Genomic DNA, 23373 nt, shown 5'->3' on the forward strand with positions numbered 1-23373 from the left:
GCCTGATCATCTATATCCACCAACAATCACGCACTCCTAGGAAATCGAAGTATCCTTCCAGCAGTCCATTACTATAGTGAGACCTAGCCTTATTGGTAATTTGAAGAACAGCACTTGCTGCTTGCAACAACAACACCTACCTGACCAACCAACCGTAATATTCTTTATTCATTACACTACCACATCTCCAGTCAAGGCTTCACTTCTTTCCACTACTTCCATTACTGAAAAGATTTGAGCTGGTATAGCCATTTGCGCCGTTGAAATCACTACTATTCATGGAGCTTGGATCAATATCTTTGTAAAATCGTGCAGATCATGAGAGGTGCGGTACTAACGAGTTGGGGTGGTCGTGAGAACCGGATTCGGTTCTAACACTGACTGCTTTGCTATCAGAGCTAGACTGGCTCTAATATATTTGAGCGAGACAAACCCTTATTTTAGTTCCAGTATGAGCCTTAAGGGGAATGAATATCAGCTACTAACCTGTTGGCCCGTTACAGAGCTCATGTGCGAGCTGTTCTCAGACATGTTTGATAAACTTTTACTTCTTTGAGGGAAGGAGTTATTAAGAGGAGACATGAATAGTTAGGAGCATTTATACCGGTCAAATTAGCAACTTTTGGTCTGATAAGTTCCGTCCAACGATGTCAATTGTTTAGAGCCATTCGTTATATTCTACACTGTGGCATTGGGCGCATTTGTGAAGGTATTGAGTTGTATCCCGTGTCATGTACGCATCTCGAGGGGTATTTCAATTGCTTTCTCGTTACAAGGGTTTGCTAAACATGTTGTAGTAAAAGACGGCCGGAAGAATAGTGCATAATCCCGTCATTTGCTCCATACAATTTTGAAATACGACAGTCATGACCCGAGTAATGATCAGGCTGTATAGACTCGAATAGTGTATGCTAATCACGATGATGTGATACATGATCCCCAGGCCTTCATTGGACCAATCGAGGCCAAAACCCGTACTATCTCACAATGTGGAACGGGTAACAGCTTTCTGGGAAGTACCTTCTGGAAATTTCCTTTTCTGGCATGTACAAATAAATAGCTTCAACTTTATGTTTTCTCTTCAAAGTATTTATACTTATCTGCCCACCTTCCCCGTCATCCTCTTCTTCCTCTCCTTTCCATCTCTCTATCTATCATCTCGCTCATCCTCTGCATCCCCATTTCATCAAACAAAAGACCTTCTAAGAATCATCAACATGCCTGAAGATTACTCCTACAAGAGCTCCGGCACCAACAGCCAGGTAAACAATCACACCTACCCCGCATGGAGCTCACGATAAGCTTCACAGAGGTTACTGACACGCAACCGTTTCATCAAMAGGGCAACCACTATTGCTCCCGCGACTATGGTAGCGAGGCAGCAAACCCCAACTCTTACCACTATTCCAACTCGTACGTATATACAATAGCCCCTATCTATGTAAATCCCAGATGTGCCGCAGTGGTGAAGCAGAGAAGACTGACTTCCGCGACGTCACAGGGACGGCTCGTACTATTACAGCAACCCCAACGGCAGCACCTATTACAACAGCGGCAGTGGCTATTCCAGCTACACTCCTCCCAGTGGTGGGAATGGTGGCAGCAGCGGTGGAAAGAAGTAGATTTCCCTAAGGTTCACGAATGAAGTTTCTAGGGGGAAATGATTGGTCAAGGCAGACTATGGACTGTATCGATTACACTGTTTAGATTGGTGGTGGTGTCTTAGCCTTTAGTGGAGCTCAATTGAAATTCACAAGATCTCTTACCTATCTGGTATCAAAATCGGGAATCTACCTAGTATTAAAATCATAGTTAAGCTTCAAGGTAGGATAGCTCCGCCTTGATGTTGACCACATCTTTAGACACTATTCGGCACGTTTTACAGCACTAATCTGGAATTTCTTGCAAACGACTGTATGGACTTATTTCGGACTTTTCTGACACATAGGTTGAAGAATTGCGCTCCGCTATTGTATGTCGTTTCACACACAAAAAGTATGAGGGTATCAGGGATCTCATATAGAAATGATAGAACATACAGACCAATGAGACTGACTTCCTTCCTATAGCCTGACTGTACGAGTTTGGGCTGGTCTCGAAATCCATCAATCAATAGTGAATGCAACTTAAGGCTACATGTGAAAAAAGGGGCAATGAAGGCCACCTGCACGCTGAGACTACATATACTAATGACTGAGAATGAGGTATAGGCAAATGTTACTGGTCTTATATACCAAATTTATAGAGAAGATGTATTTAGCCAAAGCCGAGTTTCATACATACATACACCCGCATCAAATCTATTCATCCCGTATAGACCAAGGTAAACCAACACCGTGTAGTTCTATCTTACAAAAACGGACAGTCGCCCAGTCAACGATGTAATCTCCCAAATGCGCCAGCAATAATGCGAATTTCTAATATAAGTAGGGGAGTGGACACCAAGTTGAACAACCGGAGTCCTACCCCTGCCGACAAGGGAATAGAAAATAAAAATTAATATAATACAGGCCGAAGAAGCATTAAAGATGAGGTCAAGATCAAAACCATAGACCTTTAAGAAGTGGTGCCGAAGAGACGTAGAATGACCTCGTACCTGAAACACATTAGCTGCTGGGTCGATAGAGCAGAGAAAAAAAACAAACTTACATTCCGAACATGATGGCTGCCGACGGTACCACACGCAACAAATGCGGCGTCAGCCCGCCATACAGACCAGCCAATCCTTCCTCTTTGGCAACGACCTTGAAGCACTGAACCAGACCAGTATATTTGACCTGCATCTTACCACCTGCAACCGGCACAACAGGTGCTTGTCGCAACCGCGTACGCACGACTTCATGGGGATATGTAGCCACTGCCGCAAACAACTTCGCTGCTCCAGCAGCCAAAAGACGACCACCCCAAAGCTCAACGTCGTCCCATGTGGACGGCACATGGTTCGGATCAGCGGCCTTTGCGGCCTCGCGTCGAGCCAAATACATCTTCATCTGCTCATAGAGAACCCATTGCGTTGCACTTTCGGTGACACCGAGATACGACGCTGACAATCCCTTATACAAGCCACGTATTCCCTCATGTCTGACCGTCTGCTTGATGCAGTCCCAGCTGTTCTTATATTGTCGGCCACCCTTGCCGCTTTCGGCGTTCGATTTATCGAGTTGTAGTCGGGTCTTGATGAGCCAGATCGGGTTTGTTGCTGTACCAGTAGCTATGCCAGCAATAGCGGCAGCGCCGAGGTGGATATTCCATGGTGTTGTCATCGAGTCATGATAACCAAAGTAATTGCTGAGGATGCGCTTGCCGTTTCCATAGACGTAGAAATTGATAGCGCGTGCTGGTACGACACCGATAAGATTTGGCCCAAGTCCCTTGAACAAAGCGCGAGGGCCTTCATGCAAGTATATAGAGTGGAGAATTTGAAATGTTTCTTTGAAATGTACAAGTGCGCTGCGTGGGAGAGCGATGAATAGCGGAGCTGGGCGAACGGGATGTGAAGCGCGCAAAGCTTGAAGTTGAGTTTGGTAAAAATCGGATTGTAATCTGGTCTTAAGGACGTCAAGGGGACTCGTCAGTGTGGCAGCGGTCATTCCACCGATTCTGCACAGAACTGTTAGCAAAGTTTTGAGGTTGTAAGTACAGGGTAGGCTGCCACTTACCCTCCAGCAACGAAATGAGCCAAAGGTTTCGCTTTTGGTGCGTTGTCCTTCTGTGGTGTGATGGCTCCCATCTCTCTGGATTCTGTTGCCCCTTCTTCTAGATGAACCTTATTAGGCAGATGCGCCCGCGCAGAGCTGCCATGGGTCGTAGTTAACGAGGTCATACCCAACGGACAGACCTGTTGCAGGTACGGTGGGTGTTGCGATTAAGGACTTGGGTCCGTCGGGCGATAGTATCAGATATTGATCATTGAATTAACTTAAAAGCTTGCTTGAAAAGAATGAAAAGCAAAAAGAACAGAAGAGTAAACCGGCAAGATGCTGGGATCAAATTCCCGAGAACTTTTTTGACGGGGAGATCGGCCCCGGAATCAGATCGGCCAATGAGGTCGAGGATCGCCTCCTGAATGGTTTTCTCGAACAGAGAACGCATTGATGCCCGGGTCTGATGAGATTTGCGTATTACAATTTACGATATGCTACACTTCTATGCAATTGCTTGAGATGCATAAGCCTCTGTCTTGCTTCGAGTCGAATCCCATCTTAAATATTCCAGTGAAGGCTCTGGCATCCGCTTATGAGCAAGCCAAGGAAAAGACTGAATGCGTTTAACCCGTAGGAAACTCTATAGAGCCAGCATTCTCATCGTGAAAATCATCCCCATGGCAGGCAAAGATGAATTGGAAATTTTGGTATTATTCTTTTTTCTCATTGAGGAATTCTATGCACAGGCTATCGTGCAACAAGGTTTCCCGAACCATTTTGCTCATCATGCAATTCCACCATTCTGGCGGGACAAAACATCAAAGAAAAAGAACATAACACCCCGTTATTTTCCCCCAGAATCCAACACATAAATCCGCATGCATAAAATTTAAATGTGGGTGTCGTAAGGGATAGGAGTGATCGTCTCGGGGAAGTTCTCGGCGGACTCGACGACGTGAGCGTCACGGGGCTGAACGGCTTGTCTCTTCAAGTGCAAGTGAACACCCTGCTCCTTGGCCTGGCGCTTCTTGATGGCGTTCTCCTTGACACGGTTGATGAACTCCTCGCGGGAGCGGGAGTGGACGACGTGCTCGACACGGACATTGAGGCGCTTCTCGAGGTAGCGGTTGCCGACACGCTTGTAGATGATGACTCCGACGGCGGACTTGGTCACGTTGTAGACGACACCGGTCTTACCGTGGTAGTACTTGTAGGGAAGACTGCAGCAATTCAGTACTCGTTCGTTTCATTCCTCCTTTTCTCAAATCTTCCAAAGAAACTGTGCAGGCGGGGGACAATCACTAACCCCTTCTGAACGGCACCGTTGCACCTAACATCGACGATGTCACCGACACTGTATATCCGTCATCAGATGTATGTTCGCAAATTTGCTGCATTTCGAATTCATTCGTTCATACCGGTATTCCTTCAAATAGGTTCCGAGAGCAATAGATCCTCTCTTTTTGAAATCGCGAGAAAAGGCATACTGTTCGCAGAATCCGTCAGCTCGTTGTTATGACAGAACTCCAAATCTCCCAGTGCGACGTCTCCGAGAGTCTTTCGTTCTTTTCTTCGTTTCGATAAATTGACTGTAGACATACCCGAGTACCGGCGCGCAAACCTCCAGAGTGACCCATCTCGGCGGTGTTGTCGTGTGTGCTGGGATGGTGGTTGAAGCTGTCGACTTGAGCACAGTGAAGTCCCTCCGCTATGCAAACTTTCGATGATGAGACATCGCTTCCCGCTTAGTGTGCGCGCTAGGCGGTTCCGGGTGAGACCTTAGGGCTTACCCTACCACACCCAATCAGGACTGCCTCGCTTCGCTTAGTGGGTCCTTCCAAGCCCTCCACTCTTGATTTGATCTAAAAGAATCGCAACTTCAATTTATCGAACTTGAAGACTTCGACTTCATCGCGACAACCGGGAGACACCACCGCAGCCATGGCCCCAGCCCCGTGAGTACAGACTGCGACTATTAGTCTAGAGAATCAATCCTGATGATGTGTTTTGTTGTACAGGCGTTCTTACTCCAAGACCTACAAGGTCCCTCGTCGACGTGAGTCCTGCAATCCATGAATCTCAAGGATGAAAATAAAATACTGATTTCTTCTAGCATACGAGTCGGCTCGTCTGTCAGTACCTCCCGGCCACTGAGTGGAAGCGTGCTTCTGCTTATGTCGTGTTGTCCCATCCTAACATATCCTCGATAGTGACTCCGAATTGAAGACTGTCGGCGAGTACGGTCTCCGCAACAAGCGTGAGGTCTGGCGTGTCCAGCTCACTCTTTCCAAGATTCGTCGTGCTGCTCGGTATGTCTCCCGCCACACAATTTGCTTTTACTCAGCTAATTGGAATAGTGAGCTTCTTACTCTCGACGAGAAGGACCCCAAGCGTCTCTTCGAAGGAAATGCCCTCATTCGCCGTCTTGTCCGTGTCGGTGTGCTCGACGAGTCCCGCATGAAGCTCGATTACGTCTTGGCCTTGAAAATTGAGGATTTCTTGGAGCGCCGTCTCCAGACCTGTGTGTACAAACTCGGTCTCGCCAAGTCCATCCACCACGCCCGTGTCCTGATCCGCCAGCGTCACATCCGGTATATATCCTCGCTTCACCGAACTTAAGATGCAAATACTAATTTTTTTACAGTGTCGGAAAGCAGATCGTCAACGTCCCCTCCTACATGGTCCGCCTTGACTCTCAGAAGCACATCGACTTCGCTCTCACCTCTCCCTTCGGTGGCGGTCGCCCTGGTCGTGTGCGCCGCAAGAAGATCAGAGCCGCCGAGGGTGGTGATGGTGAGGAAGAGGAGGAGGAAGAGTAAAGGATTAACAAACAACAATAAAAAGTCTTTTTATGATATCTCTGAGGGTTTTCTCTTGCATCACAGGACAGCATGTATGATCACGATTCAATATGAACTTGCTACGCACGTAGCTCCACTTTCAGAGATTCAAAACTGCTTTAAACTAGATATCAGATACATAAGATAGAACCTCTTTGTCTCCCAAGACTCTGTACACCGCGCCTGTCATCAAATCATAATACATATTAACGTGAGCACGAATTGTTCAATTCTCGACATCAACCAATTTCTTCAATGTAGCCTCTGCACCCCGATACCATCTCCCCATCTCTTCCAACCCATCACTTTCGCCCCCAAGTTTCTTCCTCTCCGCTTCTCGCGCTTGCCCTATCGCCTCGGACTTTCTCCGTTCCAAAACCCCAAGTTCTCTCTCCATCGCTTCTGCCTCGCGCGTCTTTCGCGGTAAGGTGTTTTGTAGAGAGGCCATTTGTCTATCTATCGCTGCCAACTCCGCTTCGCGCTCCGCTAGAAGTTTCAGGGTCGCCGGTAATGAGAGATTTTGTGAAGAGGATGTGCTGTCAGGGTCCGAGGCTGCTGCATATGCCGCTTGGGATTGTTTTAGAGAAGCGATTGTCTGCTCCAATTGTGCGATTTCTTGTGGTAATTCCGATAGTTTTGTCGTTTCGATTTGGACGTTTTTATATCCTTGTCGTCTCATATTAGCATGATCCTGATTCCTCGTGCCCTCAGCGGAGTGTACATAGACTCACTTCTGGCCAATTCCCTTCCAGTCTTCTCCATTTCTTCCACCATTACCCTCACTTCCTCCTTGCGCTCTTGTAATTGCTGTTTTGCCTCTGCCAATGTCGCTTCCAATTCGATATTTTCATTATGACCGACGACCAGTGGCGGATCACCGACTATCCCGCGTAGAAATTTCTCTTTTGTGACTTGTTCCAGGTATGAGAAGCGGAGTTTCGAAAATAGTTCCTGTTTGAGCACAAGTTTGTTAATTTTCTAATCTGAAAAGAGAATGAAGACCAGTAAACCCGAACCTTGTAATGCGTCAAATCAGCCTCCAACGAAGCAGGCGTCGGATTCTCGTCGGAGACTATGGATGCGTCTGAAGCGCGTTTTGAAGGCGATTTCGGTATTCCGTCAACATGTAATGAGGACGTTATAGGCTCGCTTATGCGCAAGATTGCGAGTGTGTTTGATTCGACGCCTTGTCCTTTTTGGAGGTCTTGAATCTTTTCGAGAGCTTCGGCGGGGGATAGGGACGCCATTGCAGGCGATAAATTGCTATTTGATCTCTTGTACTTTCTTGTCGATAATTCGGGAACGAGTGATATCACGTTGATGAGATTGCTGCAATCTAGTGAGCAGATTGTTTGAATTAGGAAAGTGATTAATATAATCAAAATTATCGCGATTGTCCCGCGAAGGTAAACAATATCGATTGCCTATCGTGGACAGTTTGCACTGTTTGTCTCATCCCAGCGGCAAATTAATCTACGACCTCATTGGGCTTTCACCTCAACTACCACCTTCTCAAATGCGCTAGATTTTTGGATACGGGGCTGCTTAATTGCAGTCCAGCTTTTCTTGAGGGTTTTTTCACTATTGCATCCTATGTATATTCTTAACCTCATTCACCATGCCGCTCGGAGACATGATCGATGACCCCACAAGCAATGACGAATATGTCGCGCAGCTACTTGCTTCAGAGGCAAAGGACAAATCGCTGAAATATTCCGCGCTTGGGCTTAAAGCGTATCTTCCTCGTCGGTAAGTTGCTTACTGGAGTTTCCCGTGGAGGTTATGCTAATACTGTATAGCCCGACCGATCGAGCTCCGAAGCCCAATACTCGCTTTCTAAAGAACATTCTAAGAGATACGGATACTCACAATGCGGCGCTGAGGCGCAAGGAAGAAGAGGATGCTCGAGAACGTATGCGCAAATTGCGTGGGGAGCGGTCTCCCCCTTCGCGTCGGGAGCGACGCAGTGACAAGGATGGGCATTATCGAGATCGGTCGCCTCGCCGGCGTGAGAAGGAGCGCTTGTCGAGAAGAGGGCATGTAGATGACTCTTTGAGCAGGGAACACCACAAGTCTCGGTCTGAGCGACATCGCCGGCGGTATGAAGATGAAAGCGAAACGGACCAAGATCGTGAAATTTCAAGGTCTCACCGACGACATCGCGATGACGAGCGACGCTCAAAAAGACCGCGTCGGGATTCTTCGAGATCGCGACATCGATCTTCCAGAGACAAGAGGAGTGTGTCACCTCGCCGATCACGCTCTCCGGGGATCTCGAGGAGGCATCGAGATAGCTACAAGGAGTACGATCGGCCAAAGCAAGATGGCCGTCTTGACAAGGACAACGATCCGCAGATAGAACCGCGCAAAGATGCGTACAGTTCGGAAAATGAGTCCGATCCTCTAGAGGACCTCGTAGGTCCATTACCGTCGTCTACACGTGACAAAGCATCCGGCATTTCTACACGAGGGCGAGGCTCCTATCGCCAAAATACAAGCACAATAGACGCCCACTTCGAGCATGACTACAACCCTAAACTCGATGTCGACATATCCGACAACGACGAGACCACGTCCTCGAAGCGCTCAACTCGACGCCCCGTTGCAGGTCTCATGACTCAAGACGAAGACGAAGATTGGAACATGGCACTGGAGGCGCTCCGTGACCGAGCAAATTGGCGACAAAAGGGTGAAGAGCGCCTACGCGCTGCAGGGTTTGATGAGGGTACCGTTCAACGTTGGAAGGAAGATCCGGCGTTTGCGAAGGGTGGTTCCAACAATGATTCCGAGGGACGGATTGAGGATGTGAAATGGGCGAAGACCGGGGAAGGGAGGGAGTGGGATCGTGGGAAGGTTTTGAATGAGCATGGGCATTATGATGTTAAGGGGCAGTGGTAATTGGTCAGTCATTTTGGATATACGTACACAAATTTCGGGCTGTCACAAGCACAGTAATTACAACATTAGATATCTATGTAAATGATTAAATAGAGAGTCTTGCATTGATCTTCCTAAATAAAAACCTAATTATCGACAACTTCAATGTTCAAATGTTCCAATGGATATGTTCATTTTGACACGAACCATTCAACCCATACATTTCGGAATATATATTTATAATTCATGCCTTAGATTCACCGGCCACTCCAACTCTGCATCATCCAGAAGTCCAGATGTGATGTCGATCGGTCCACTATTGATAGGCATAAACGTTATTTGATCTGCTGGAAAAAGTGTGCACACATGACATCAAACGTCAATTTACTTTAATTTTCGTGATGGTTGTTAGTTGTTTTGGGGACTTTGAAACTAGCCAGCCCTAACCACACCGTCACGATCCCAAACGAAGAATTGACGGTTGGATCTGCTTCAGATAAACTGTATTTTTATCATTTACATTAGCTTTTTTTTTTCAAAAAAACATCGAAGATCGACAGGCCTCATCTGGATTTATGTTGGTCCATTATAGTAGCGTGGCTTATCCAAGTCAAATTCAAGATTCACGAAAGACCTGGGTGCTACACAAAAGAGCACATGCCATCATAATCCTAAAATTCTGACCAACTCTAAATGATTAGATATAGATTCCATGCATATGCATGTCAAGAGAACCAAACAGAATCGATCGATTGATGTGACCTGACCATGCCCAGCCGATCATCCATCATCCACCGTCCAAATGCAACCTTCGCACCTGCTCGTCCTATTTTTCTTACCCTAATTTGCTGCTGTTCTTGCCTCTGTTGGTTGATCGATATAGCCAACCCTTTCTATTCAACCTGACTAGGTCAAGTTCGAGTCAGGTTCGCGCGATATTCAACTTATCAGTGTTGGTGATCATTTGAAAATATGTAGATGTATAAAAAGGTTGGGCTGGGCACATTCCTCGAATGTTATCCCTTTCTCAGTAAAATTTCATTTCCGAGTCTCTTGTAGTCACATATATCTTTAGATAGCTATATAAGTCCAAACAAAAACATGAAGTCGATCTTTGCCCTTGTCTTGGGTGTAGGCGTGGGTTATGTTGCGGCACAGTCTTTGCCTGACTATGTACTCACATACGGTACGTGACAGCAACTCAATGTTCATGCCTTCATACCTTGACTGTTCTCCTATGCTAACGGTTTATGCAGCGCCCCTAGTCTGGCTCGACGTCAACGAAACCTACTTCCCCGGCGACATTTACGGCCAAGTCCGAAATACCTMCCCAGCCGTAAACTACACCAGAATCACCGGTTACACCACCCCTCTCACCCTCGACAATCTCAATCAACTCAACAATTTCGGCAATAAGAGCGTATACCTGACTTCGAATGAAGGCATAGAGGCATTTCCGGCGTGGTTTAACGGCACGCAGCCCAATAATGATGGTGTTACTGAGGACGCGACGAGTTGTGCGATTGTGACGGTTGATCATGGGGATGGAACGCTGGATGCATTTTATTTTTACTTTTATCCGTGAGAGTTCTTCGTCACTTGGGAGTCAAGTTGGTCTGATCGAAGCTGCAGATTTAACAAGGGTGATATCGTGCTTGACTTGGTCTGGGGTGATCATGTCGGTGACTGGTAGGTGAATATTCATCTGGCCTGGAAGAGTGTCAGCTGACCAACAGGGAGCACAACATGGTCCGATTCGAAAATGGCGAGCCACAGGCTCTATGGTATAGCCAACATTCTAGCGGCGAGGCATTCACTTATGATGCCGTCTCGAAGATCGATGGTAGACCAGTCGCTTATTCTGGCCAAGGAACTCACGCCAATTATGCCATTGACGGGTACGTATATTGTTCCAAGCATTCTCTTCAAAGGAAAAATTTCTGACTTACTGCAGAGTTCACGACCACACGATCCCCGGTGTCAGCCTTCCCTTCGGGCCAGTCAACGACTATACCAGGAACGGTACACTCTGGAATCCGGCCGGCAACTACTATGCGTACAGCTATGACAACATCACTGCTGTATTCACGGCCTATGATTCCAGCTATCCCGTCAACTGGCTGTACTTCAACGGCCAATGGGGTGATATCCAAGTTGCTAACCAGACTGGAATCTTTGGTGAATACGAGTACACCAGTGGTCCAAATGGCCCCAAGTTCAAGAACCTTGTTCGCACCAATGTGTGCCCTGACGGAGGCGATTGCGAAGTACTCGATTATCTGTGGTACTAGATGTTGTATATTGTCGATGCTAGTTGGGGATCTGTACATATTTGACAAGGACCTGCTATGATAATAATAAATCGTCTTGCATGAATGCTTGGGTCTTCGTTGATAAGATCGGCGACTATTTCCTTCTACCGTTGACGATCAACGGTTTTTTTTTGCTTCTTGGACAACTATTTCGACGAGTCTATATTTGATAGGTGTGAAATCAAGATTTGCAGGTCCAGCCGTTTCAGCTGTAATTACCAGATTTGGCATCAAAAGTGCGATCACAGCAAGAGCCTAGACCCGGGACTGCAAGGAAGCCCCTGAATGAGTACCTGGCACGTGACCTCACCGGGACCGGCTGGCCGCGACATTTTCGATTGGCCAGTCGCGGCAGCGTCCGTGCTGCGCATTCAGAAAGAGAACGTGCCTGGTGGAGACGGGCAAGTGATGTCTTTATGCTCAGACATGCCACGAGAGTCTCCTGCGGTTTTCGTTGAGACCGTGTTAATTCCTCCGGTCGGACCAACAAGCACATTGTCGCGAAAGCAACCTCTTGGTAAATTCAAATACTATGTACTCGTAATCCGGAGACAACGCCATCTCTATCTAGGCTCAGGAGGTGCTTTGCAGCGCCGGCCGGCTAGTGGCTGACGGCGTCATCACGTCAACCAACGACAGCTTGAGCCTGGACAAGTGGGGAGCACAAGCTGGCTGAAACGGGAGCCCCTGAGTTCTGGCGTGCTGTCCGACTCCCCAAGTTCACACTGTTTGGACAGCTTCGTTGTTTATTGGGGAAAGCGCCAGGCACAGAGGACCCGGAAAGGCCTAACTAGGCTCAGAATGCAGTTAGCGGGTGGAGAAAACAATATTCGTAGACGGTAGGACAAGCCTAGAAAACCTCGTGAGAATTGTACCGCGTATGTATGTGAGAATCGCCATCTTCTCTTTGCAGTTGTCTCTGTTGTCTTCCTCTTCACCCGCTTGTCATTCGTTTCTTCTATCGCGGAACCACCCCCATCTTGTATGAGACGTGGTGACTGTATTGTCTGCGAGAGCCGGTCCGTCTCTCCATTGCTTTCTTTATTCCATACGTCAGCCCCTGGCCAGGTCTGAGTATAGACGCTCGCTTGCTGGACTCGTGATTGCCGTCTCGTCGATTGAATATTTATTGTCGACTTGCAACCGAAAATAACCACGCCCTTGGTCACTGCATCGCTGAGGAGGAATCACTGTTTCACAATCGACTGAATTGCCCGACAGGAAATTAGCAAATCTGTCCGCAACCCCGTCAGCATCCGCCCTTTTATCTCACGGTACCGCGAACCAGCTGTCTATGAAATTAATTGTGACTCGTGAGTGACCGGCTGCCCTGACCAAAAACATCATCTGTTGTACAAGCGCCCAGGCTGTAATCCCCTGTCTGTCCGTCTCTTGTAACGGCGAGCAAAGCAGGAATAAATAGAGTGGTACACAGAACGACACAGAGTTGTGCTGGTGTTTTGGTTTTTTGTTTAGTTGAGGTTGTCTGATCGACTAACAACGTTCCCCGCCCCAAACAGGAAGCCCAAACAGGAAAGCTCGCTCCTTCCCTTTCTGAGACACAACATGGCCACCGTCCAATCTAGCAACAGTCAGCCCCCTCTCCCTTCTTCTCTTCCTCCTCCGCCGCCGCCTCCCGACGCTGTTCCCTCCTCGTCTGCCAATGAAAGCACCACTCGTTTGAGTGTAGCCAACTCGGACGCTGCTTCACGCAGATCCTCCCTGGGTTTCTTGCGTCGTTCGAAATCAACTGAGCCGCTCTCTGAGCGCAAGAGCTCCAACGGCAAAGTCAGCAGGAAAATGAAGGAACAATTGCGAGAGGAGGAACTCCGTCGCCAGCGCGAATCGATTCCAAAGCAAGCCCCGCGTCTCCCTGATCTCTCGCCAGCACCAAAAATGCAGACATTCGGCGGAGAAGAACAAGTCGCAAAAGTGCCTGCACCAGCCACGGACAGTCGAACAATCGCTGCACATCTCAGCATGCCGCCGCCAGCAATCGATCCGTATGCACGAACTGAGAGCATGACTCATCGTGGTCGTTACAGCTACGCTAGCAGCGCGGTCAGCACGATCAATAGTCCCCGCAGACTGCGACGACGCAAGGATCCTACCCCTTACAAGTGAGTTGCATTCCACGTGTATTATGACATTGAAAATTAACTATTTTGGAAAGTCTTCTAGTTGTTGGCGCTAAGAACAGCGGGAAGACGTCGTTTCTCAACTTTTTGCGCAAATCACTTGCGCTTCCTCCAAACAAACTCCCCATTCGCTCTTCTGAAGACATCTTGGAGGAAATCAATTCATCCACTAACCCCAACTTTACGTCGCATTACCTGGAGACCGAAATCGAAGGCGAACGTGTTGGGCTTACGCTATGGGATTCCGAAGGCTTGGACAAGAATGTCGTCGATCTACAACTGCGTGACATTACTGCCTTTCTGGAGAGCAAGTTCGAGGACACTTTGATGGAGGAAATGAAAGTCGTGCGCTCTCCTGGTGCACGCGACACTCATATCCACTGCGTTTTTTGGATTCTCGACCCTGTCCGCTTGGATTCCAACCTTGCCGCTGCCCAGAAAGCTGCCGGACACGCCAATGGTAAATACACCAATTCATCACGTGTCGTTGGTATCCTCGACGAGGAAATTGATCTTCAATTTCTTCGCGTGATGCAGGGCAAGACAGCTGTTGTGCCTGTCATCAGCAAAGCTGACACCATCACCACTGCGCACATGGCATACTTGAAGAAGGCGGTTTGGGATAGCTTAAAGCAGGCTAGGATCGATCCATTGGAGGTTCTCATTTTGGAAGAGGCGGAGGAAGACGACTCAGAAGCCGCTGCTGACGACGATGATGAAGATTCTGACGTTACGCCCGTTGCTGAGAATGGGACATCCGAGGCTAAGGCGGACGAGGAGACCGAAAATGCGGCAGACGAAGACGCTGAAATACAGGAGAAACTCCCTAAAGCGTCCCCTACACGGAGCCACCGGTCAAATAATTCCGTCTCAATTACGTCCACCACTGACACGCCTTTCATCCCTCTGTCTATTCTGTCACCAGACCCGCATTCTTTGGATTCGCCTGATCTGCCCGTTGGTCGACACTTCCCATGGGGGTATGCAGACCCTTATAACCCAGAGCATTGCGATTTCGTGAAACTCAAAGAGTCTGTCTTCAAGGACTGGCGTGCTGAGCTGCGCGAAGCTAGCCGCGAGGTTTGCTATGAACGCTGGCGCACAAGTCGATTGAATATAAAACAGGCTACTCCTAGAAAGCCTAGCCACACCGGACGTTATGGGCCTCCACCATCAAAGAGTGGTCGCGTAACTCGATAGTCGCGACTGGAGGATTTTACTCTTATCTTTACCATGAAGCGGGCCCTTGCGACTTCCATTCACTTCTTTCTATAAAACAATTTCCCTATCTCACTTTCTTTCTACTCCCTGGCCGGGTGCCGATCCACGATCGACTGATCCTCTACACTGCACCATTTTCTTTCTAATTCTTTTCCAACTCATGAGACTGCATCGATGTGACATGTGAGCCATAAGTATTTTCTCAGTGGCCATGCCTGAGCAAGCAGGGAATATATGCGATCGCGTATCAGATTACTTCAAAGCGATTGCTGGCCAGTGATCTGGACGCGATATTTGTATTACTAGCATTGATATTCCCTGTGAAGGTTTTTTTTTCTTTGATGTTTTGATTCCCACCATGTTACTTTTGTCCTGTTATGGTACATTTTCAATTGAAAAGCACTTACGTATTTGATTCAAACCAGAAACAGTTCTCTCTTATTCTTGTATATGTAGCGACTACATAATATGAACCTGCTCAACCGACGTCACAGAAACAACAGTCTCCGTCTTTGTGACTGGAGTTGTCAACGCTCCAACTGGCGCAGCAACTCCCATGGCAGCGTCCCCATCGTCATAGACAGTCGACCTCCTCACATCCCTAGCCCCCATCTTCTCATCATACGCACTGGCGCGATGCATCGACTGCCGATTATCCCACCACATCAGATCGCCAGCCGACTTCCACTCTGCGACGAACTTATACTGCCGATCATTAGCTCCAACTCACTTGAAGCTGTGAAGTAAACACTCACCTTCTCCTGCGTACAATGCCCAATCAAGTCCCAAATCTCCTTCTGACTATCTGACATCTCTTGACCATCCTTGCTAAAGAGCCGTTTCGAATGCGCTGCAAGGAAGAATGTCTCCCCTTCGCCATTGGGCGTCTTCTGGATTAGTCGGTGGTATGCTGGCGGTTTCTTGCCTCGTTCTTCGGGCGTGAGTTCGCTGTATTCTTCTGGCGCGGCCAGGCGGCGAGAATGCCATAGCCTAGTATCAAGAGATTAGTACCAAGCCACCTTCTTCTGGAAGGAGAATGGATGATGCATACTCATGCTCAACAATAACATCCCTAAACTTTTCCTTCCGCTCTTCAGGCAATTCACTCCACGCCCTTCTCGTATCCGCAAACTCCGTCGTCCCTTTCCCCTCTCCAGGCACACTATGCGCCAATAAAAGCGAATATTTCGCGCGATGTTGATTAAACGCAGAGTCCGTATGCCACAACGCATTACCCAAAGAATGCGCCCATCGCCTACTGCCCCTTTTTGCGATACTGCCGTCTGCTTCGAAATTGCTGACGTCAAACAGATATTGGTTATTGACGCGTGTGGTGTTTCCCCAGACGGGATTTACTTCGAGGGCGCCGAGTTGTTGGCTGAAGGCGACGTGGCGGTCGTTGTTGAGACCGGTGTTGCGGAATATAAGGACGGCGTATCTATCTTGGAGGGTTATTAGCTGTTGTCGTGATGGTTAGTGGTTGTTTTAGATGATATAAGGGGTACATGTACTGACGGTCTTTATAGTGGCGTCTGGAAGAGGTACTTGTTCCCAGTCAATGCCTGAGACTTCTGCCCCAAAGGTTTCGTTCAATATGGGTGTGACGGTCAACCCGTCGACGGTGAAAGAAGCCATGGTTGTGAAGTGTTATCGCAAAAAGTACATGATTGCCACAAAATTACGTTCAACTGTTCCGTATCATCTATCCGCGACGTTTTATATCAAGGCGCATTAGTTGGATATCTTTATAAACATATTGACCACATCGGTTCGCGAGCCGATGAAGCCGACGTTGATCTGAGCCGTGGCGATGGTATCAATTCCAATCGGAGGGATCCCGACAACCCTACTTTGCTATTACATACTTCTTTTGAATAAAGACACATGACTACTGCTCATACAACAGTTCAAGCCAATCATTATTCTATTACTACATTGTATACGGGCCACTGCTCCGTCTTTTCGGATCGGCCTAGGTCCGACCAGCCCGATAGCCAAATACAGGATTATTAACCATCGACTCAAAAAACTCATCCAAATACATCTCAATCCCCTGCGCCGGTAACTCTACGTCTTGAAATTCTTTCCCGCTACCATCATCCAGCAGCGGCGAAAAAACTGCATCGAGCAGCGTCTTATACCCAGTTGCGGGATGCGCAAGTGGGTATCTCGTGCAAATGAGGTCGAATATCTCTGCTGCCAGCGCGATCAAGCGTGAAAGAAGACTTTCGGGTCTTGGTCTGGTCGGGTAGCGTGATGCTGTTGTGAGTGAGGATGATGAACCTGCGAGCGCGAGGATGTTAAGGTCGTCGTCTATAGCGCCGCGTGCGAAACAGAGAACTAGAAACACGGCGGCGAAGCTGTGGCTGACCCATGACGAGTCGACGGAGAAACTTATGCGCTCAACTGCGGTGCGGTCGATGGCGAATGGGCCCGTGGGGATGGATGAGATAGAGGAGTGTGTGCTCCATGTTTCCCAGGTGGCTTGCGCGGATAGGGCGAGGATTGTCTGGCATGCTGCCGTGAGGGATACGTCAAGTGCCTCGATCGAATGTAGCGGAACGTTGCCAGGACTTAATGACTCGGGGTTCGGCCGGGCTAGTAACGTCGACAAGCAAGAGCTGTTGACAGTAAGCCGATAAGCCCGTAGCGCCGTATAGGGCATCTGATTATGCATAAGCTCGGGACCTAACGCTTGATTCCAATGAACTTCCCAAGCATCAAATTCAAGGTTTGCACGCCGTAAGCTAAATGCATCTAAAGCGCGGACGTTGGGACTACCACTACTACGCGCAGCATGTTTGAGGATAGCCACAAGTTCACACAATGCTGCAACCCGCATGTCTTCTGGCTGGGAGGCGTCACGGTGCGATGCAAAAGTCTGAGATACCGATGCCACAGGTTCCGGGTTCAGACTCGCAGGTAAACCGCTCGACAGCATCAGATTCGCATCATTCGTTAACAAATTAATCCACACACGCAATCGTGCTAGATCTTCAACGGTCGCCGATGCTTGTCTCTCCGGTGAAAATGCCGCTGGCGAATCCTGTAGCCCAAGAAAAAGCGCGTAGCGAATAGCTAGACCGAGCATACTCCAAGCCGAGACATCATTATATCGCGTTCTCAGACGATCCTGTAGCCCCCCGTTCTGTACATCAACCGGCATCCACTGCACGTATAACAAGAGCGCCTGAATATGGCCCAAATGCACATCCGACGAATCCGGCTTCAACAAAAGCCGACTGAGCGACCCATCGAGGATCCTCACAATTTCACGATGCTGTAGTCCCGCAGACGGGAAAGGATCCATATACCGAAAAGAGACTGCACATATTGACGTGAAGAGCGTCGGACACGCCATTCGAACGCTAGCCGCTGATTTCTGTGTTCGTGGGCATAATACGGGCGCCCATTTGTGGCACGAGGCGAAGAAGAGATCAAAGGCCTCCTGGGCCTCATACATGGTGATTAGCCCGCATGATACGGGGTCTTCGACGGCTTCGGGTTGGTCGGTTGTGTAGCCATATTGTTGGAGGTGTCGGAGGGTGGACATTGGTGTATCCAAATGAACGGCGTCAAGGGCTCCATGATGATGGCCTTGAAGTGGGCGGTTGTGAGTAGCGGTGGTAGTTGCACGAGGAGAATAGACGTCATATCCTGAGTGAGACACGATACTATGCAATTCTGGAGAGTTGATCGATTTTGCATTCGGCACAAACGATTGATCTGGTAGCCTGTACACCGATTCTCGTTTCGCATCAAAGTCCTGACCTTCAGGGGCAGGGACAGCTCTCTTACGACGCTCTTTTGCCGGCGTGACAACCACACTCGCACCATCCAGATGACTAGTGATCCTTTCCAGCCTTTGCAATCGATCATCCTGCTCCGCAACCCTCTTCTGCAATCTCTCCAGCACATGCGCCGTCTTCGCGACCTTAGTAGCCTGCGCATCGTTATCATTACTAGCTCCGATAGGCGAAGTCGTAAAGGAGCATTCAACGCCTAGATGTATGCATCGACTACACGAAGCGGTCGGAGCCTCGGGCGATAGACCGTCGCATCGCTGTTTTCGGACACGACATTGTATGCAGGCCTTATTCGTTCTGCGTACTTTTGTGGGTGGTTCTTCGTTGTAACCTTCGTTGTTGTTGGACGCTCCGTGTTCGCCCTTGTTTGGCCCGTTATCTGCCCTGGCGGGTTGGCCGCTTTCGAAGTCTGATCGCGCCGCGGCCCTCATGTTTGCACTCACTTAGAGAAGTTAACCCTAAGGACTGATACGGAACGCTTCGGTCTATCAACCGTGACGGAAGACGACCGACAAGTCCCGACAGAGGTCGAAGTCAGTACTTAATACACGAGATGACTGCGCTCGCTCGACAGAGGCCTATCTGCTTATCTCGAGCTCGCATCTTATCAGACTGTCTCTAATCACAATCCAATCTCAAGCTTTCCTGGAACGGGCGCGAGATCCACTGAATAACGGAGCCCGAGATATCACTTGGGGATTTTTATTGGCCTGTATGAAGATAAGCGGCCTTCTCGTGGTCGAATAAGGCTGCTTGACAAGGCGAGATAGCATCGGCTCGTTGCCGATTTGTTCAACTATGACAATTCGTATGTCGACAATCTACAGCTCGACAAGATGTATCAGCATACTTATAGACGATCGGCGGTCATGGTCCAGACTACAAGACAAGCATTGTGCATTAATCTATATTCCATTGCCAATTTGACGCCGTCGTCGCCGTCAATATGGACTACACTTCCGACATCAGCGTCAAGGAGAAAGTCTCTGCCGTACCACAAACGACACCCCTCGACGTCGAAAGCCAAACCGGCACAACATACCTGATCGCAGCCCAACAGGCCGTCGACCTTGAGCCAACCCACGCTGCCGAATATGCGGAATACCTTCGTCTGCACACCCATTTCACATCCGACAAGAAGAACCATGGTCGTCTGATCCGGTTGCTGGACTGGCGAATCTTGCCCATGTTGTTTATGTTTTACTTGCTCAACTCTCTCGACAAGGCTAATGCTGGTAATATCAAGATTTACACGTTTTTGGCCGATACGAAAATGACTGGTACTCAATTCAATCTTGCTCTGACATGGTACTTTTTTACATACGCTGGACTGGAAGCTCCTTCTAAGTAAATTACATTTTTCCCATACTCAAACGCCGAGGACCCATTCGCTGACGTTTACTAGCATGATGATGCGTAAATACGGGCCCCGAATCTGGCTGTCCGGCCTAGTCACCTGCTGGGGCGCCGTCACTCTCGGATCTGCCTGGGTCAAAAGCTACGGCGACTATTGCGCTGCTCGCATCATGCTCGGCGTCTTCGAAGCTGGTCTCTTTCAGGGCTGCTTCTACACACTCAGCTGCTGGTACCTTCCCACCGAACTCCAGACCCGATGCGCATGGTGGTACAGCGCAACCATGCTTTCAGGAGCCTTTGGCGGCCTTCTAGCCTACGCCGTTGGTCCTCTCCAGGGCCACCTTGGTCTTAAGCAATGGCAATACCTCTTCATTATCGAAGGCGCCATCACCATGTTTTTTGGCCTGCTAGGTTTCTGGCTCTGCCCCGATTTCCCCGAAAAATGGGGCTCGAGTTGGTTCGCGAAGGATGAGATGCACTACTTGCAGCTTCGCATCAAGTACAAGGATGGGCCCGTTCCTCCTGACGACACTTTCTATTGGGGTGCACTCAAGGAGGCTATCAAGGACTGGAAGACGTATTTCATTGCCTCTCTGTTGGCCTTTGGTGGTAGTGTGCCTACATACAGCGTTAATTACACGCTTGCTACCATGGTCAAGTCATTGGGTTACACTTCCATTAGAGCACAGGCTTTGACCGCTCCTCCTTATGTCTTTGCTTTCATTTGCGTTATTTTGATTGCTCTGTACTCGGACAAATATCAATGCCGTGCTCGCTCTCTCCTCATCAGCTACACAGTCGGCACAATCGGCATTGTGATTCTGTGGCCATCCCTCTACCACAGCAACCTCTCCGGTCTGTCTTATTTTGCTCTCTTCCTTGTTGTCGCTGGATACAACATGCAAGCACCAGCTGTCGGCTCCTGGCTCGGCACAAACGTGCGCAACCCCGCCAAACGTGCCGCCGCTATGGGCTGGCAATCAACCTGGGGACAGCTGTTTGGTGGTTGCATTGGTGCAAACATCTTTGTTAGCTCTGAGGCGCCTACCTACCATTCTGGTTTCACTACGTTGTTAGTGTTGGTGATTGTGGGTGGTTTCGGAGCCTGCATTGCCAATTGGTATTGTTTGAGGGCTTCGAACTTGAAGAAGGATAAGATTCCTCTCGAAGAGTTAGAGGGTAAATATACGGATGAGCAGTTGGCGAAGATGGGAGAGTATAGTCCTTACTTCAGGTATATTCTTTAAAACCTCACTAGGGTGTCAATTGATAGGTAGTGGGATGTATTATGGTTGATCTATTATTCCCTGTATTAAACTTATGACATTTTTAATGGACGATTTTAAAACAGAGACCATGGTGGTCGAGCATTTGTGACCAGATCTTGACATCATACACGGTTGAATTCTATCAGGAATCATATAAGATATAGCCCAGAACAACTGTCTCATTCGAAATGGCTTGAGAAATCATGTCAGACCAACAAGATTCTATTCAAGACCAATTAACAAACATTGCCAGATTGGATCGAGCGTACCGCTTACCGGTGCATTATTCTACGCCATCTCCGGATTCTTGGCCATCATTATACATTGTATGAATCCTGTATGCATGAATACGAATAAGTTCATACTGCTCGGATGTTGGGTGTCCTATAAGCAGTTACATATCACTCTGGATTTAAAGGTGAGCTTAGGGATCAGATCATCATAGGTCCTCGGTTTGGACTGCAGTTGATCTAAGTGCTTGATGATCTGAAAAGGGGTCCATCACCGGCTGGGACGGTCAATTTGATTGATGTGTTGTGAGATGTCCTCGAGGATAATCCTAAGGATCATCGCACTGCGACGGAGGAGCTACTCAAGAGACGGACATGAACTATTGATAGGCCAATACTTTGTACGGCTACATAGTTAGCGAGAAGAATCATTCCAGTCGATCCATGGGTCTTTGTACAGTCGAGTTGTGTCAAGGAAGATAATTTGTCCACATTACGGTTCTGAATACCATGCTATGATATAGGATTTCTGACAACGCAGCGATAAACATAGATAAAAACTTCACAGCTTAGACCTCACTGCCCGGATATTAGCGAAGTCGACCGCTCCGATGGCCTTGCCGTTGTCTATAGTAGTAACTCTTTCCTTCAAAACACGCTTCAAGATCTTCCCTGACGGGCTTTTGGGAATTTGATCAATCCATATTATCCCCCCTGTCAGCCTTTTATACGGCGCTGTACGTTCAGAAGCGTATTCTATCAGATCCCTCGCTGTCTTTGCTGTGGCCTTGTGCGGAATTTTCAGAACTACATATGCAAGAGGAACCTCGGAGGCGACGTGATCGCTGAAGGTACTGATGATCGCGACATCGTCCACATCAGGATGTCCATGCAGGATACTCTCAATCTCGGCTGGTGCAATTTGGTAACCCTTGAACTTGATGAGATCTTTGAGTCGATCGGTGATGAATAAATTACCCTCCTTGTCTTGATAGCCGATGTCACCAGTTCTGAACCATCCGTCTGAAGTAAGGCACGATTCTGTGGCTTTTTGGTTTTTGTAGTAACCTTTGAAGATTGTGGGACCACGCATGCACATTTCACCTTCTCGCTCGAACACAAGTTGATCATGTTCGTCAACAAATTTGATCTCGAGGCCAGGTAAAGGGGGTCCATTGGACCCGATGCCCGTAGTCCACTTATCCCAGCGCTGTATCAAGGATTAGTATGTTGATATAACCATTACATTTTAGTACAGAAAACTGTGAGATTTACCTGAATATGGGAGACTGCCGTTGACTCTGTAAGTCCAAATGCTTGCCGTACGGGAATATTCAGTCGTTGATATACCGCCTTTATGAGCTCCTCACCGAGGGGCGCGCCGCCAGAAGTGAGCATTCGCAAGGACGAGAGACTACTCTGGTATGACTGGGGAAGCTTTGATAGGTATAAAACAACCGGAGGAGCGACGTAAGCGTGTGTAATGGAGTGGTCTTGAACATGGTTTATAAAACCTGTCATTGTAAATTTCTCCATAACCAAGGTTCGAAGGCCTAAGTATATTGGCAGATGGACTAAACAGACCAGACCTATTCAAAGTCCGCATTGATTAGTATTGGTAATGCAGACGCAAAGAGCAAGATTGTACCATAAATATGATATGTAGGCAGCAAAGCTAGAA

The 23373-nt window shown here is 48.3% G+C and overlaps 12 protein-coding genes across 12 annotated transcripts; 6 read left to right on the top strand and 6 right to left on the bottom strand.

Annotated features, from left to right (window-relative positions):
• Positions 1-1217: 1217 nt before the first annotated feature.
• BHQ10_008895 (uncharacterized protein) lies at positions 1218-1622 on the top strand (the record flags this gene model as incomplete). Its single annotated transcript, XM_040881750.1, has 3 exons — positions 1218-1262; positions 1313-1413; positions 1502-1622. The coding sequence occupies 3 exons, from the start codon at positions 1218-1220 to the stop codon at positions 1620-1622; spliced, it is 267 nt and encodes an 88-aa protein (XP_040737397.1).
• A 934-nt stretch (positions 1623-2556) lies between these two features.
• On the bottom strand, positions 2557-3823 carry BHQ10_008896 (uncharacterized protein; the record flags this gene model as incomplete). The annotated part of the gene is made up of 3 exons (XM_040881751.1): positions 2557-2596; positions 2650-3600; positions 3660-3823. The coding sequence occupies 3 exons, from the start codon at positions 3821-3823 to the stop codon at positions 2557-2559; spliced, it is 1155 nt and encodes a 384-aa protein (XP_040737398.1).
• A 710-nt stretch (positions 3824-4533) lies between these two features.
• BHQ10_008897 (uncharacterized protein) lies at positions 4534-5281 on the bottom strand (the record flags this gene model as incomplete). The annotated part of the gene is made up of 4 exons (XM_040881752.1): positions 4534-4864; positions 4951-4998; positions 5063-5130; positions 5246-5281. The coding sequence occupies 4 exons, from the start codon at positions 5279-5281 to the stop codon at positions 4534-4536; spliced, it is 483 nt and encodes a 160-aa protein (XP_040737399.1).
• Positions 5282-5585: 304 nt separating this feature from the next.
• On the top strand, positions 5586-6463 carry BHQ10_008898 (uncharacterized protein; the record flags this gene model as incomplete). The annotated part of the gene is made up of 6 exons (XM_040881753.1): positions 5586-5599; positions 5663-5700; positions 5758-5776; positions 5855-5953; positions 6002-6235; positions 6289-6463. 6 exons carry the CDS (start codon positions 5586-5588, stop codon positions 6461-6463), a joined length of 579 nt encoding a protein of 192 aa, XP_040737400.1.
• A 247-nt stretch (positions 6464-6710) lies between these two features.
• On the bottom strand, positions 6711-7731 carry BHQ10_008899 (uncharacterized protein; the record flags this gene model as incomplete). The annotated part of the gene is made up of 3 exons (XM_040881754.1): positions 6711-7150; positions 7216-7435; positions 7501-7731. 3 exons carry the CDS (start codon positions 7729-7731, stop codon positions 6711-6713), a joined length of 891 nt encoding a protein of 296 aa, XP_040737401.1.
• Positions 7732-8102: 371 nt separating this feature from the next.
• Positions 8103-9382, top strand: BHQ10_008900 (uncharacterized protein; the record flags this gene model as incomplete). The annotated part of the gene is made up of 4 exons (XM_040881757.1): positions 8103-8233; positions 8284-8492; positions 8545-8787; positions 8844-9382. 4 exons carry the CDS (start codon positions 8103-8105, stop codon positions 9380-9382), a joined length of 1122 nt encoding a protein of 373 aa, XP_040737402.1.
• Positions 9383-10462: 1080 nt separating this feature from the next.
• On the top strand, positions 10463-11652 carry BHQ10_008901 (uncharacterized protein; the record flags this gene model as incomplete). Its single annotated transcript, XM_040881758.1, has 5 exons — positions 10463-10547; positions 10618-10942; positions 10994-11050; positions 11098-11259; positions 11316-11652. 5 exons carry the CDS (start codon positions 10463-10465, stop codon positions 11650-11652), a joined length of 966 nt encoding a protein of 321 aa, XP_040737403.1.
• Positions 11653-13239: 1587 nt separating this feature from the next.
• Positions 13240-15011, top strand: BHQ10_008902 (uncharacterized protein; the record flags this gene model as incomplete). Its single annotated transcript, XM_040881759.1, has 2 exons — positions 13240-13793; positions 13847-15011. The coding sequence occupies 2 exons, from the start codon at positions 13240-13242 to the stop codon at positions 15009-15011; spliced, it is 1719 nt and encodes a 572-aa protein (XP_040737404.1).
• Positions 15012-15491: 480 nt separating this feature from the next.
• BHQ10_008903 (uncharacterized protein) lies at positions 15492-16667 on the bottom strand (the record flags this gene model as incomplete). The annotated part of the gene is made up of 4 exons (XM_040881760.1): positions 15492-15737; positions 15788-16022; positions 16084-16490; positions 16548-16667. The coding sequence occupies 4 exons, from the start codon at positions 16665-16667 to the stop codon at positions 15492-15494; spliced, it is 1008 nt and encodes a 335-aa protein (XP_040737405.1).
• A 337-nt stretch (positions 16668-17004) lies between these two features.
• On the bottom strand, positions 17005-19269 carry BHQ10_008904 (uncharacterized protein; the record flags this gene model as incomplete). The annotated part of the gene is made up of 1 exon (XM_040881761.1): positions 17005-19269. One exon carries the CDS (start codon positions 19267-19269, stop codon positions 17005-17007), a length of 2265 nt encoding a protein of 754 aa, XP_040737406.1.
• A 515-nt stretch (positions 19270-19784) lies between these two features.
• On the top strand, positions 19785-21441 carry BHQ10_008905 (uncharacterized protein; the record flags this gene model as incomplete). The annotated part of the gene is made up of 2 exons (XM_040881762.1): positions 19785-20185; positions 20244-21441. 2 exons carry the CDS (start codon positions 19785-19787, stop codon positions 21439-21441), a joined length of 1599 nt encoding a protein of 532 aa, XP_040737407.1.
• Positions 21442-22254: 813 nt separating this feature from the next.
• Positions 22255-23090, bottom strand: BHQ10_008906 (uncharacterized protein; the record flags this gene model as incomplete). Its single annotated transcript, XM_040881763.1, has 2 exons — positions 22255-22902; positions 22968-23090. The coding sequence occupies 2 exons, from the start codon at positions 23088-23090 to the stop codon at positions 22255-22257; spliced, it is 771 nt and encodes a 256-aa protein (XP_040737408.1).
• Positions 23091-23373: the final 283 nt, after the last annotated feature.

The sequence above is a fragment of the Talaromyces amestolkiae genome, assembly GCF_001896365.1.
Source record: "Talaromyces amestolkiae strain CIB chromosome Unknown scaffold21.1, whole genome shotgun sequence".
Lineage (NCBI taxonomy): Eukaryota > Fungi > Ascomycota > Eurotiomycetes > Eurotiales > Trichocomaceae > Talaromyces > Talaromyces amestolkiae.